Raw genomic sequence first — 15,224 nt, 5'->3', positions numbered from 1 at the left:
AGGCGGAGGAGGGCTCTGCCCGAGCCGGCTGCCTGCCCCTTTTCCCTGGTTATGTCTGCGCCCAGGTGGTGTTAGAGAGGGATTACGCGTTATCCATGGGCACCCTGGGGGAATTCCGGTACGGCTGGGCATTGGGGGGGGGATGGAATGTATCCTCCACGAGGATTGTATTATATTATTTTGAAAATTTAGTGTCTTAGATTGTTGGGAATCTCCGAGTCAAATGGCTTCCTTCTGTGTCTTAAGGAAATAAATGGGCATCTATTGTCTCACTGGCCCAGACTGGGTAAGGACAGTCAGGAGTCACATTTCATCTGTAGACATCAGCCAGCTAGGTTTGTATGATAAACCATCAGTTTTACAGCCTCTATAACTGATACCTATGGGCCCCCCCCCCCCCCAAGCTAATCCTGCCACCACCATCATCTACGGCGACCAGTGATCACTTCCACTGAAGCTTGCGTCCTTTTCAGGACAGACGATGACAGCGAGGCCAACATTTGTAACAAGATGGACACGAAAAGAAGACGAAGACTGATACCTATTATATTTTTAAAAATCAATGATCAATATAATGAACTGTATTTCAGTTCCCCATCTGGTGGGATTCACACACATCTCTGCAGCAGCAGCTCTTTGCATCACTGATCACTCTATTCCCCTCCTTCCCAGGCTTTGGAGTATAGAGGACTCGTATACAAGTAGCTGGATTCAGTTTAACTTGGCTCAGTACAAACACTATGGGCTGAAGGGCCCCTGTTCCTGTGTTGTACTGTTTCTCCAGACACAAATAGCTAGAGTAACTCAGCGGGCAAACAGCATCTCTGGAGAAAGAGAATAGGTGATATTTCGGGTCGTGACCCTTCTTCAGATGCTGAAGACCAGAGATGCTGTCTAACCTGCTGAGTTACTCCAGCTTTTCGTTTAAGAAAGAACTGCAGATGCTGGAAAAATCGAAGGTAGACAAAAATGCTGGAGAAACTCAGCGGGTGAGGCAGCATCTATGGAGCGAAGGAATAGGCGCCGTTTCGGGTGGAGATTTGTGTTTATCTTCGGTTTAAACCAGCATCTGCAGGTCCTTCCAACACATTGTGCTGTTCTATGTTCTACGGATAGTCAGCCAGTTGTAATTGTACACACAAACTGGAGAGCAGACATCAACAGGAAGGTAACCACATCACTTCTGAGTCCACTGGGACCAACAAACACCTTATTGGTTTTTGGAGCAGATTCTCTGAATTAAATTACATCATGCCGTTTGCTGAAATTGTGTTCATCCTTTACAGTAGTTTAATTTTTACTTTTATTAAACCTGATCCGTGTCTTCAGGCTGATAGGATGATGATTATTTGCTAAAGTTGAGCATACTGCACTGGTTTACCAACTCCATTTCATCCGACCAGGCAGAAAGCATGCAGCCAGCACGGACCACACTGGAAATCTTCTTTTCCCCTGCCCCCCTCCATTAGTTTAGAGGTACAGCGAGGAAATAGGCCCTTCGGCCCCCACCGACCAGCAATCCCCGCATACTAACCCTATCCCACACACACTAAGGACATTTACATTTACATTTATACCATGCCAATTAACCTACAAACTTGTACGTTTTGGAGTGTGGGAGGAAATCTCGGAGAAAACCCATGCAGTAAATAGACAATAGGTGCAGGAGTAGGCCATTCGGCCCTTCGAGTCAGCACCGCCATTCAATGTGATCATGGTTGATCATCCACAATCAGTACCCCATTCCTGCCTTCTCCCCATATCCCCTGACTCCGCTATCTTTAAGAGCCCTATCTAACTCTCTCTTGAAAGTATCCAGAGAACCAGCCCCCACTGCCCTCTGAGGCAGAGAATTCCACAGGTTCACAACTCTCTGTGTGAAAAAGTGTTTCCTCATCTCCGTTCTAAATGGCCTCACTCTGACAATGGAGGCTTAGGACATAAAGGTCAGTGTGGGGATGGGAGGGGGAGTTAAAGTGTTTAGCAACCGGGAGATGAAGAAGCACACCTGTTGACACCAGCTCCATCATGCTAACAGGCAAAACTAGTTCAATTGGCCCTGCAGCACACTATGCTGCATGTTTAACGGAGAAACAGATCTGTTCCCTCTGGTGAACGTTGACGGAAGGTGTAATTGTGCATTTACAGTGTCACTGACAGGAGCGGGCTCGTGATAATTGCTAATCTTCAGCTCCACCTCCTTCCATTCCTCATCCTCTGCCTGGTGAAACTAATTATTAATTACAATCTGCTTTAATTGATAGCAATATCTCCACACCCACACTGATTATCAACACCACCTCAGAAATACAGTGGTTAACCACAATCCCAAAGGCAGGCTCCTCTGCTGGAAGTCCGACCAAAGTCAACCTCACAGAAACATTGCTCAAGCCTCACATAAATTTCACAATCGCATTCAAATCCCTCCATTTTGTTTACCCATCCCCATCTCAGTAACACCCCTTCCAGTCCCAAGCCCCCATACCCATCCACAACTCCTGTACTAATCCCTATTCCTGTACCCCCACTCCGGCACCCACACCACTCCCTATCTCTGTAAACCCCTCTGGCCTCGACACCCCTCCATCTCTTTGTAATCTCCTCCAGTCTCCACATCCCTCCCTATCTCTGTAACCCCTTCCAGAACAAGTGCAATTTTCTGCATCCTGTCTTGTTTATTCAGTGAGGAACTAGGAGGCTGTACACAAGGAGCAGGTCCACCAAGCACGAAGCAAATATGTAGGCGTTGCAAGCAATTACATAGGCAACTGTACCATGAGAATGATACCATATTCCCACGTTCTCAATAGACAATAGGTGCAGGAGTCGGCCATTCGAGCCAGCACCGCCATTCAATGTGATCATGGCTGATCATCCACAATCAGTACCCCGTTCCTGCCTTCTCCCTATATCCCCTGACTCAGCTATCTTTAAGAGCCTTATCAAGCTTATCTCTTGAAAGTATCACACTCTTCGATACCTCATGCCCAGAAATCCTTTTTTCCTGCATGCATTCAGTAAATGATCCTCCACAGCCTCCGAGGCAAAGAACTCCCCAAACTCTGAGTAACAACATTTCTTCACTGTCTGAAATTTCATAGCTCATATCCTGACCCTAGGCAACACAAACATCCTCCTTGCATCCATTCCACCAATTCCTGGTGGAATACTGTATGTTTACAATGAGATTCCCTCTTCTATACAAGTCCAATCATCTCAGCCTCACCTCCTATAAGTCATCCCATCCATCTGACATGGTCAACTTTGCTGCATTCTCTATGGCAAGTATTTCTTAAATAAGATCACGAAAACCACTCAATCCCACAGGTGAGGTCTCACCAATGCCGTGTATGACTGGTGAAACATCCTTGCTACTGTATTCAAACCTTCTTTGAGTCAGAGTTATAGAGTGATACAGTGTGGAAACGGGCCCTTCGGCCCGACTTGACCACGCCGGCCAACATATCTCAGCTACAGTAGTCTCACTTGCCTACACTTCGTCCATATCCTTCCAAACCTGTCCTACCCATGTACCTGTCTAACTGTCTCTTAAACGATGGGATAGTCCCAGCCTCAACTACCTCCTCTGGCAGCTCGTTCCATCTCTGGCAGCTCGTTCCATACACCCACCACCCTTTGTGTGAAAAAGCTACCCCTCGGATTCCTATGAAATCTTTTCCCCTTCAACTTGAACCTATGTCCTCTGGTCCTCGATTCCCCTACTCTGGGCAAGAGACTCTGTGCATCTACCCGATCTATTCCTCTCATGATTTTGTACGGCTTTATAAGATCCCACCTCATCCTCCTGCGCGTCATGGAATAGAGACCCAGCCTGCTCAACCTCTCCATATAGCTCACACCCTCTAGTCCTGGTAACATCCTTGTAAATATTTTCCAAACCCTTTCAAGCTTGACAACATCTTTCCTATATCATGGTGCCCAGAACTGAACACAATACTCTAAATGCGGTCTCACCAACGTCTAATACAACTGCAACATGACCTCCCAACTTCTATACTATATACTGACTAATGAAGGGCAAAATGCCAAAAGCCTTTATGACCGCCTTATCTACCTGCGAATTGACCTTCAAGGAACCATGCACCTGTACTCCTAGATCCCTCTGCTCTACAACACTACCTAGAGGCTTACCATTTACTGTGTAGGTCCTGCCCTTGTTCGGCATCCCAAAATGCAACACCTCACACTTCTCTGTATTAAATTTCATCAACCATTCCTCCGCCCCCTCGGCCAATCGATCCAGATCCAGCTGCAATCATTCACAACCATCTTCACTATCTGCAAAACCACTCACTTAGTCCCAGCCTCAACATCCTCTTCTGGCAGTTGTTCCATACACGCACCACCCTTTGTGTGTAAAAGTTACCCCTCAGATTCGTATTAAATCTTTTCCCCTTCACCTTTAAAAGGCAACACCTACAAATTTGCTCTACTGTGACAATACCTTGGTACATCAACATTTCCCGGTCTAACACCATAGTTTGTCTTCCTGATTTTGCTACCACAATACACAACTTCACATTCATTCAGGTTAAACTGTCGCGTACTGGTCCGCCTACTCAATCTGTTCAAGTCGCCTTGAGGCCTCCTCACAGCTCACACTCCCAGCCAGTTCCTTGCTGTCAGCTGATTTCACGGACTGCAGTCATTCAAGAACGAGGGGCAGCTGGTGGTGGGCAATGAATGCTGATCCTTGGAAAGATGCTTACACTGCAAACCTCAAATGAAAGGAAGAAAACCATGGGAGTGATCTGGCCTCCACAACCCTCTGCGGTAGAGAATTCCACAGGTTCATGCAAGCGGCTGGCTGCTGCATTGCCAGCACTGTGTACAGATCTGTAGACTCTAGTGAACACTGTAATTACAGCCAGGATCACACTTGGGCAAACGCTGAATTAGCCTGTTAGTCTATTAGCACAAAAGAGATTCATCCATTTGATATATAAACCAGGTGCTTTTCTCATCACAGAATCAACCCCTGACAAATGTAGTTCAATTAATGAGTTACAACGATTATTTAATACCAGAAATATGTTTGCATTAATTAATTTACCCTAACGAAACAATTCAGATTAGAATATTATCACAGATACATGCTCCATTACTTAATCCAACAGTCAACCTGAAGCTGTTTCTCAAAATGCTGGATGTGCAAGGAATGTTTCCCCTTAAACCATAATTGTAAAGGCCATTTACATTTTGCACAAGAATTTGGCAAAAGAAAATGGCACGCAAGAATGGTGTTTCAGTGCAGACAAAGAGGTGTTTCAGCACATAAGTGACCTTGCCATTTTGTGCAGCAGTTAGTGCTGCTACCTCCCAACCCCAGGGACATGGGTTTTTGATCCCACCTCCAGTGCTATCCTCCTACATCCCAAAAAACACAGGGGCCCACTAATCAGTCGCCCATCCTGCAGGTGGAACCGGAGGGAATTGAGGCAAGTGTAAGAAATAATTCGTTTTTAGTTTAGAGATACAGCGTGGAAACAGCCTTCCGTGGCCCATCGACCTGCACACTGGTTCCATCCTACAAATTGGTGACAATTTGCAGAAGCCAATTAACCTACAAATCTGCATGTCTTTGGAATGTGGGCGGAAACCCGAGCACCCAGAGAAAACTCACGTGGTCACAGGGAGAACGCACAAATTCTGTACATACAGTACACATATTCAGGATCGAACCCAGATCTCCAGCACTGTTGCAGGGAAATAGGTGTGAGGACGGGATTGCTCGGCGCCTGCATTGACTCGATGGGCCCTTCCCACGAGAAAAATAAATTCTGTGACACCAAGCCAGTTGGTGTCAGCTCTTGGCTCCTTGGCTGGGGGTCCCACTGCCATTTTCCCTTTCAAATACTTGTTGAACACACCAGCAAAGTGAGTCATCCCTTATCCGAGCCACAGGGTCAAGGGTTCAAATCTCACAGGCCTCCACGTTAATCTAAGCCACACTCCAGCATAGTGCTGAGGGATGAGGAGGCCCAATCAACTCTGAGCGAGGACCTCATCTGCCATCGCAAGATCACACCACTACACCTTCTTGACATTCAGCCAACAATAGTTCTTGTTTTAATTTATCTATTATCCACAAGATGTGCACTACATGAAAGGCCGGCGTGACCCACACAGGATGGGGCAACAAGCCATTTCAAGGTGTAGGGGTTTACAGAGATTATAAGTGGTGGAGGGCCTGGAGGGGGGGGGGGGGGGGGTTACAGAAATCAAGAGTGTTGTAGAAGCCAGGGGGATTACAGATATGGAGGGGTTTAGGAGCCAGAAGGGGTTATAGGAAGGTATGTAGAGGCCAGAGAGATTACAGGGATTGGGAGGATTGTAGGGGCTGGAGAGGGTTACAGAGATAAGGAGGCGTGTAGGGGTTGGAAGGGGGTTATAGAGACAGGGAGGGGGGGGGACAGGTCTAGTGAGATTTAAAAACAAAGTGAGAATTGGTTTTAACTGAAGCTTTCTTCAGTGGGGAGCTGGAGTGGGTGAGCATTTTGTGTCTGGCCATACACCTCGTCCACACCTACCATCATGTACCTTCTACATTTGTGGATGATCAGCCATGATCACATTGAATGGCTGTGCTGGCTCGAAGGGCCGAATGACCTACTCCTGCACCTATTGTCTATTACTGTGTGTGTGTGTGTGTGTGTGTGTGTGTGTGTGTGTGTGTATGTATGTATATATATACACACACACACACATATATATACATATATATATATAGGCCAAACGCAGCAGGTGGTATGTAGTGTAGTATATACTACACCAGTCCCACCTGCCCGCTTTTGGCCCATATCCCTGCAAATCTGCCCTATCCATGTACCTGTCCAAATGTCATGTAAATGTTGTGATAGTCCCTGCCTCAACTACCTGCTCTGGCAGCTCGTTCCATACACCCACCACCCTCTCTGCGGAAAAGAAAAGACAGTCCAGACCATCACACAATCCAACCTCCCTTCCATTGACTCCATCTATACCTCACGCTGCCTCGGCAAGGCCAGCAGCATCATCATGCATCAGTCTCACCCCGGCCACTCCCTCTTCTCCCCTCTCCCATTGGGCGAGAGGTACTCCAGCTTTTTGTGTCTATCTTCGGTTTAAAGCAGCATCTGCAGTTCCTTCCTACACATTGTGTAAAACCTGCTGCGATTCAAGGCACAAGCCAGCATGTTTAATGTGATGCTCCCTAATGTCATGAACTGACAGGGTCCATCAAACTGCAAGCTTACTCAGCAAGGGCAATTAACTCCCAACTCACCTTTCGATTCCCATTAGCGACAGTTACAATTTGTGGCTTCCAGTGAGAACTTCCCAGTAAATCACAACTGCGCCTCACCAACAGAACCTAACAAAGTGTTATACGAGCAGGAAATATGATGTTTTGAGAAGAAGGGTCTCGACCCGTAAAGTCACCCATTCCTTCTCTCCAGAGATGCTGTCTGTCTCTCAAAGTATACAAGGAGTGTCTCACCATCTCTCTCTGACATTCAGTGGCATTCCTGTTGCCAATTCCCCCACTGTCCATAAATATATTAAAAACAAGAAGGTAGCTCAGAAGAGGGCAGCACCACTCAATGAACAAATATGTATTTTGGGGAATGGGTAACGTTTTGGGTCGAGACCTTTCTTCAGACCTATCCTTCTATATCTCTGGACTCCCTCTCCCCTGACTCTCAGTCTGAAGAAGGGTCTCGACCTGAAACATCACCCATTCCTTCTATCCAGAGATGCTGCCTGTCCCACTGAGTTACTCCAGCATTTGTGTCTATCTTATTAGGGAAAGACTCCCCTTCATGCAGGAGAGGTTATTTCTTATGAATTTGATTATTTTGAGATGTGAAGATGATTGGTGAAGTGAGGATATTGTCTACACGGACATCAGTAAAGCATTCAACATAGTCCCCATTGTAGGCTGATCCAGAGGATTATGGCACATGGGATCCATGGTGAAATAGTCACCACCACCTTTAGGTTCCCTTCCCAGTCACACAACATCCTGGCTTGAAAATATATCGCCATTCTTTCATCGTCGAGGGGTCTAAACCATGGAACTCCTTCTCAACAAGAATTGCGGTGGCAGCAACCTTCCCATTATGAACTGCTGTGGTTGAAGGAGGCAGCTTCTCAAGGCACAGTTCTGCATGGGAATAAATGCTGGTCCTTGCCACAGACACCCAGACCACAAAAGAATGAAATTGTATGTGGTTAGAGTCATAGAGTGATACAGCATGGAAACAAGCCCTTCAGCCCAACTTGCCCACACCAGCCAACAAGTCCCAGCTACACTAGTCCCATCTGCCTGCATTTGGCCTATATCCCTCCAAACCTGTCCTGAGTCCATGTACCTAACTGTTTCTTAAACGTTGGGATAGTCCCATCCTCAACTACCTCCTCTGGCGGCTTGTTCCATACACCCACCACCTTTCATGTATAAGTTACCCTTCAGAATTCTATTCAATCTTTTCCTCTTAACCCTATGTCCTCTGGTTCTCAATTCACCTACCCTGGACATGATTTTATACGTTTGGGGATGATCCAATGAACATTGGTTCAATGTTGTTTGCAATCAAGTCATCAGGCAGCCAATCACTTAATTGCACTGATCGTCCACTTTCCTATTAAGTCTTTGTGCCCTAAATGTGGACTCCTTATCATAATGCACTAATGGATGATCCCATTAGCACTGCACTTAGAATAGGCACAGTTCACATTATGCATCTTTCACAGTATTTACTTTTTCAATTATTAATACTGTTTTCCCTACCCCGTCCTTCATCTCAGCATCGGACAGGAAAGATCTGTTGGCAATGGACTGCAGGTGCAAAATGATGCGTGCTTAGGTTGGGCGCAGGAGTGGGACATTTCCCACAGATTTAAGGTCAATGCTCGATGTACAAGGGCTGATATGGGGAACTGTTTAACCCTGGAAGGTGATGGTGGTCTGGAACTCTCTGCCTGAAAAGCTGGGACTCTCAATCGCTGGCCTGGACATGGTGGGCCGAAGGGCCTGTGTCTCTAGTCAGTGAGCCTGCTACATTCAAGCAGCACCTGGACACATACTCAAAGACCGCGACCCACAGGTTTACGGACCCAGAGCTGGAGACGGAAACCAAAATCAGAAACCGGTTCTGATTTAATCCGGGAATGCACTTGGTTTCAAATTATCCTGAAATGAGCCTTGTCAAGTGCTTTGCAGTCATGCAAACAGGATTGGCCTTGCGTCCTGCAATTATCATCTCTCCATCATTTATAGCCATCCCTCTTCCCCCTCCTCCAAACTTTTGTCTCTTCAGTCTCAGTTTAGTTTATCGTCACGTGTACCGAGGTACAGTGAAAAGCTTCTGTTGCGTGCTAACCAAGCAGCGGAAAGACAATACGTGATTACAATCGAGCCATTCACAGTGTACAGACACCTGATAAGGGAATAACGTTTACTGCAAGGTAAACCCACTAAAGTCTGATCAAAGATAGTCCGAGGGTCTCCAATGAGGTAGATCGCAGTTCAGGACTGCTCTCTAGTTGCAGGATGATGATTTAGTTGCCTGATCATCTCTGGCTGAACTTCCAACTGACATAAAACTGCTCTACATTAAACCATTAAATGGTCATCACGTCGAGTTCCTTAACACGAGTCAAGAGTGTTTTATTGTCATATGTCCCAGACAAAACAATGAAATTCTTACTTGCCTTGACGAGCCTTGAGAGTATTGTGTTCATGCCAGTGCTCAGTTACTTTTAGATTTATTTCTCAAACACTCAACAGTATTGGCGTAGCCAGCATTTATTGCCCATCCCTCGTGGACCCTAGGCTGTCGTGCTGGCCCCTTTAAGGGTGTGGGTGGGGTCTGGAGTCACATGTACCCAGTCTTGGTCAGGTCAGCACATTCCCTTCCCTGAGCGTTCATGACCAGCTGGGTTTTTGCTGTGGTTTTATGGCCATCATTATTGATTATTTTTATTTATAAAAGCATTATTCACTAAATTCAAATGCACAGCTGCAGCAATGGGATTTGAGCTCATACATGACACAAGAACACAAGAAAAACATGAGCAGGAGGCCACTGATCCCCTCAAACCTAACCTAACTAGTCAATGTGAATGTGACTGATCTGCTCCAACTGATCTCCTCCTCCGTTCCAATTCCCCATCCAAACCCAAATCCAAATTGGAGTCTAGTTTACAGCCATTTGTACAAGTACGGTGAGAGACAGGTAGAATGAAAATCTCCTTCCCCTTCATTTCCCAGATCCTTCAAAAAATTATCTTTCTCTTCTTTAAATTCTCCCAATGTACCAACCTCCACACTCTCTGGAGTCAGGGTTCCAGAGATTCCTTGCACCTCATCTGCACCTCAGTTTTAACTGGCTGGCCCCCTATCTTGAAACCATATCCCATCAGTGAAACCCTCTCAACATCAACCCTGTTATCTACTCTGAACAAAAGGACAAAGAGTGCTGGAGTAACTGACACTCACACCCCATCCATCTGACTACAGTCTGACAGTCGCACACCCCATCGCTCTGGCTACAGTCTGGCATTCACACCCCCATTCCTCTGGCTACCGTCTGACAGTTTCACACCCCATCCCTCTAGCTACCGTCTGACAGTCTCACACCCTGACACATTCACATTGCAGTGTTACTCTGGGTACAGTCTGAAAGTCTCACACCCTAACACTGTGGCTACAGTCTGACAGTCGCACACCTCATCGCTCTGGCTACAGTCTGGCATTCACACCCCATCCCTCTGGCTACCGTCTGACAGTTTCACACCCCATCCCTCTGGCTACAGTTGGACAGTCTCACACCCCATCCCTCTGGCTACCGTCTGACAGTCTCACACCCTGACACCTTCACATTGCAGTGTTACTCTGGGTACAGTCTGAAAGTCTCACACCCTAACACTGTGGCTACAGTCTGGCAGTCTCACACCCTAACACTGTGGTAACAGTCTGACACTCACACCCCATCCCTCTGGGTACAGTCTGACACTCACACCCCATCCCTCTGGCTACAGTCTGACAGTCACACCCCATCCATCTGACTACAGTCGGACAGTCTCACACCCTAACACTGTGGCTACAGTCTGACAGTCTCACAGTCTCACACACCATCCCTCTGGCTACAGTCTGACACCCTGACATGTTCACGTTGCAGTGTTACTCTGGGTACAGTATGACAGTCTCACACCCCATCCCTCTGGCTACAATCTGACAGTCTCCCACCCCATCCCTCTGGCTACAGTCTGACACTCCCACCCCATCCCTCTGGGTACAGTCTGACAGTCTCACACCCTGACATGTTCACGTTGCAGTGTTACTCTGACTACAGTCTGACAGTCTCACACCCCATCCCTCTGGCTACAATCTGACAGTCTCCCACCCCATCCCTCTGGCTACAATCTGACGGTCTCCCACCCCATCCCTCTGGCTACAGTCTGACACTCTCACACACCATCCCTCTGGCTACAGTCTGACAGTCTCACACCCTAACACTGTGGCTACAGTCTGACAGTCTCACACTTCATCCCTCTGGCTACAGTCGAACAGGCTCACACCCTAACACTGTGGCTACAGTCTGACAGTCTCACACCCTAACATTGTGGGTACAATCTGACATCTTGTTAGTGTAATCCCTCCGGGCACACCCTGACACCTCCACATTGCAGTGTTGCGCCCTCACACTACACCACACCCCAGCCCTCCCTCCCTCCCCGCGGCCCCGGGACCTACCTTCCCCGCACACCTTGCCGCGGAAGCCGGTGCCGCGACAGTCGCAGACGGCCTTGCTGTTGAGCACGGAGCAGACGCCGCCGTTGTGACAGGGGTTGTGCCGGGAGCAGAGGAAATCCATGTCGTTGCGGATGCCCTGGCTGTTGAGCAGCAAGGGCGGCGTGTCTCCCACCTTCAGGTTGGCGATCAGGCCTCGGTAGGGCGGCTCGTACTTGACGGTGCTGGAGGTGAGGGTGGAGAGGCGTACGTCGGGCGGGATGCCGCCCACCAGCAGGTCACTAGCCACCGTCATGTCCTGCCGCTTGGAGCGTACCTCGGCCGCGTCCGCCTGCCCGTCCACCACCAGCGTGCTCTGCCGGTTATTGCGGGTCAACAGCACCATGTGCCAGCGGTCATCGTCCACCCGCCCGGCGCTCAGCAGCTCGGCCGGTTCAGCGCAGAAGATGGAGAAGCGGAGGCGCAGGCGTCCGTCCGCCACCATCAGCTCCAGGAAGTCACAGTAGCCGCCATCGTCCACGTACAGCAGCAGGGCCTTGGACGCGTTGGTCTTCAGGCTGAAGCTCAGCTGCCCGTGAGAGCCCGCGTCCCAGCGGCCGTAACGGGCCCACTGCCCCGCCGCGCCGCCAAACTCCAGCGCGCCGTCCAGCCCGGCCGCCAGCTGCAGCAGGAGCAGCACCGACAGCCGCAACAACACCAGAAGCTGCTGCCTCCTCGACCTCGACGACGAAGACGACGCCGGCGCCGCCATTTTGAAGCCGCTTTCCCGCCTCACACCTTCCCCCGGCATCAGGGTCACGTGGGTGGAGTCTCTCTCCCCCCGCCCCTCCCTAGTCGCTGGGTGACGTAGAGGGCTGGTCACGTGGGTGGAGTCTCTCTCCCCCCCCGCCCCTCCCTAGTCGCTGGGTGACGTAGGGGAATGGTCACGTGGGTAGAGTCTCTCTCCCGCCCCGCCCCTCCCTAGTCGCTGGGTGACGTAGAGGGCTGGTCACGTGGGTGGAGTCTCTCTCTCTCCCCCCGTCCCTCCCTGGTCGCTGGTCACGTGGGTGGAGTCAGTCCCCCCGTCCCTCCCTGGTCGCTGGTCACGTGGGTGGAGTCTCGCTCTCTCTCTCCCCCCCGCCCCTCCCTAGTCGCTGGGTGACGTAGAGGGCTGGTCACGTGGGTGGAGTCTTTCCCCCTCTCTGGCAGCAGGGTGACGTAGACGGCTGGTCACGTGGCAGTGCCGTAAGGGGCCATCGGGTGGAACAGGGTCACGTGGGAACCCCTCCCTCCTCCCTCCTGGTTGACAAGGTAACCCGGCGGTCCCGGGGCACGCGGTGGGCCAGGGTGGTCACGTGGTGGCCTCTCCTCCTCCTCCCCCCCCTCCCTCCCTCCCCCCCGGCCGCCCCCTTCTCGCTCAGCGCACGCGCCCCTCCCACCTCCTCACGCGCTCTGGACAATCGTGTCGTGCCTTCCCGCCCAAAGTAAACCCCTCCCCCTCCCCCCCGGGGGCTGCTCGCTCGCTCGCTGGTCAATCAGCTGGTTGCCACGGCGACCATGGCCTGCGGCCTAGGCGTCTGTCCGTCTGGGAGATGGACGGTCGGCAGCGATGGCGGTGGCTGTGGAGATATATATAGATATAGATATAGAGGGAGATCCAGCGGCCCCGGTGGAGGAGGTTGGTCTCCGAGTGTCCGCCGCCTCACCTCCGTCCACTCTGCGCGTCCAGGCCCATGGCGACCCTCTGTGCCGTTGCTCCTCTGCGGCCAAACCAGACGGCGATGTCAACCTGCGGCAGACAACACAAGGGGCGGTGAGTGTGTAGGAAGCTGGTTGACACCAAATACAATAAACACAGTGCTGGACGTTTCAGGTCGAGACCCTTCTTCAGACTGAGAGTGAGTCTAAGATCATAAGGTCGTAAGTGATAGGAGCAGAATTAGGCCATTCGGCCCATCTACTCCGCCATTCACTCATGGCTAATCCATCTCTCCCTCCAAACCCCATTCTCTCCTGCCTTCTCCCCATAACCCCCGACACCCGCACTAATCAAGAAAATCTAGTATGTGGAAGGGTAAGGTGTGAAAACGACAGATCAAAGCAAATTTCCTTATCATCGTCTGCTTTGATCTCACGTTTTCACACCTTACCCTTCCTTCTCTGTATCTCCCTCTCCCCTGACTCACAGTTTGAAGTAGGGTCTCGACCCGAAACGTCACCCATTCCTTGTCTCCAGAGATGCTGCCTGTCCCACTGAGTTACTCCAGCATTTTGTGTCTGTCTACAAGGGCGGTGGGTGCCTGGTCATACACCTCCCAACGTGCCCCTTCTACATTAGTGTGTGTGTGTATGTATGTAGATATACATATATATATATACACACACACATATATATATATATATATATATATATATATATATACATATATATATATAGAGAGAGAGAGAGATAGGCCAAACGCGGGCAGGTGGTATGTAGTGTAGTATATACTACTACACCAGTCCCACCTGCCTGCGTTTGGCCCAGATCCCTGCAAATCTGCCCTATCCATGTACCTGTCCAAATGTCTTGTCAATGTTGTGATAGTCCCAGCCTCAACTACCTCCTCTGGCAGCTTGTCCCATACACCCACTCTGTGGGGAAAAAAAAGTTACAAATCCAGACCATCACACAAACCAAACACCCTTCCATTGACTCCATTTATATCTCACACTGCCTCGGCAAGGCCAGCAGCATAATCAAGCATCACTCTCACCCCGGCCACTCCCTCTTCTCCCCTCGGGCACGAGGTACAGAAGTGTGAAAACGCACACCTCCAGATTCAGGGACAGTTTCTTCCCAGCTGTTATCATTACATGGAGAGGACAGGTTTAGGGGGATGTGGGCCAAATGCAGGTGGGAGTAATGTAGATGGGTAATGTTGGTCAGCGTGTCTGGTCGAAGGGCCTGTTTTCATGCCGGTGAGAGGGGAAAATTGTAAAGGAAATAGTCATAGAATCATACAGCACGGGAACAGGCCCTTTGGCCCAACTTAGCCCACCAACGTGCCCCAGCTACACTAGTCCCACCTGCCTGTGTTTGGTCCATATCCCCCCAAACCTGTCCTATCCATGTACCTGTCCAAATGTCTTTTAAATGTTGTTATTGCACCTCCCTCAACTACCTCCTCTGGCAGCTTGTTCCATACACCTACCACCCTCTGCGTGAAAAGTTATCCCTCAGAGCTTATTCTGAACCTAGAGAACTGTCCTCCAAGGTTGCCTCAAAGTTGCCCTCAGGTTCTTATTAAATCTTTCCTCTCTCACCTTAAACCTATGGGTAAAACACAGCATGTGTAAGGAGTGGCAAAGAGTTGCTGCCTCACAGCGCCAGAGACCCGGGTTTGATCCTGACTACCGGGTGCTGTCTTCACCAAGTTTGTACCTTCTCCCCGTGACCTGCGTGGGTTTTCTCCAGGCTCCGGTTTCCTCCCACACTCCAAAGACGTAC

At 49.6% G+C, this 15,224-nt stretch overlaps 1 protein-coding gene across 1 annotated transcript in view; it reads right to left on the bottom strand.

Annotated features, from left to right (window-relative positions):
* The window catches only part of LOC116968467 (neurexin-2-like), a 240,277-nt gene that overhangs the window by 191,571 nt on the left and 33,482 nt on the right, over positions 1–15,224 (bottom strand). Inside the window, exon 2 of the mRNA XM_033015231.1 lies at positions 11,759–13,523. Within this exon, the coding sequence (XP_032871122.1) occupies positions 11,759–12,545 (787 nt within the window). The 5' untranslated portion in view covers positions 12,546–13,523. The remainder of the gene's footprint in view (positions 1–11,758; positions 13,524–15,224) is intronic.

This window comes from Amblyraja radiata, chromosome 45, assembly GCF_010909765.2.
Source record: "Amblyraja radiata isolate CabotCenter1 chromosome 45, sAmbRad1.1.pri, whole genome shotgun sequence".
Classification (NCBI taxonomy): Eukaryota; Metazoa; Chordata; class Chondrichthyes; order Rajiformes; family Rajidae; genus Amblyraja; species Amblyraja radiata.
This window is presented reverse-complemented; position numbering and strand designations above follow the sequence as displayed.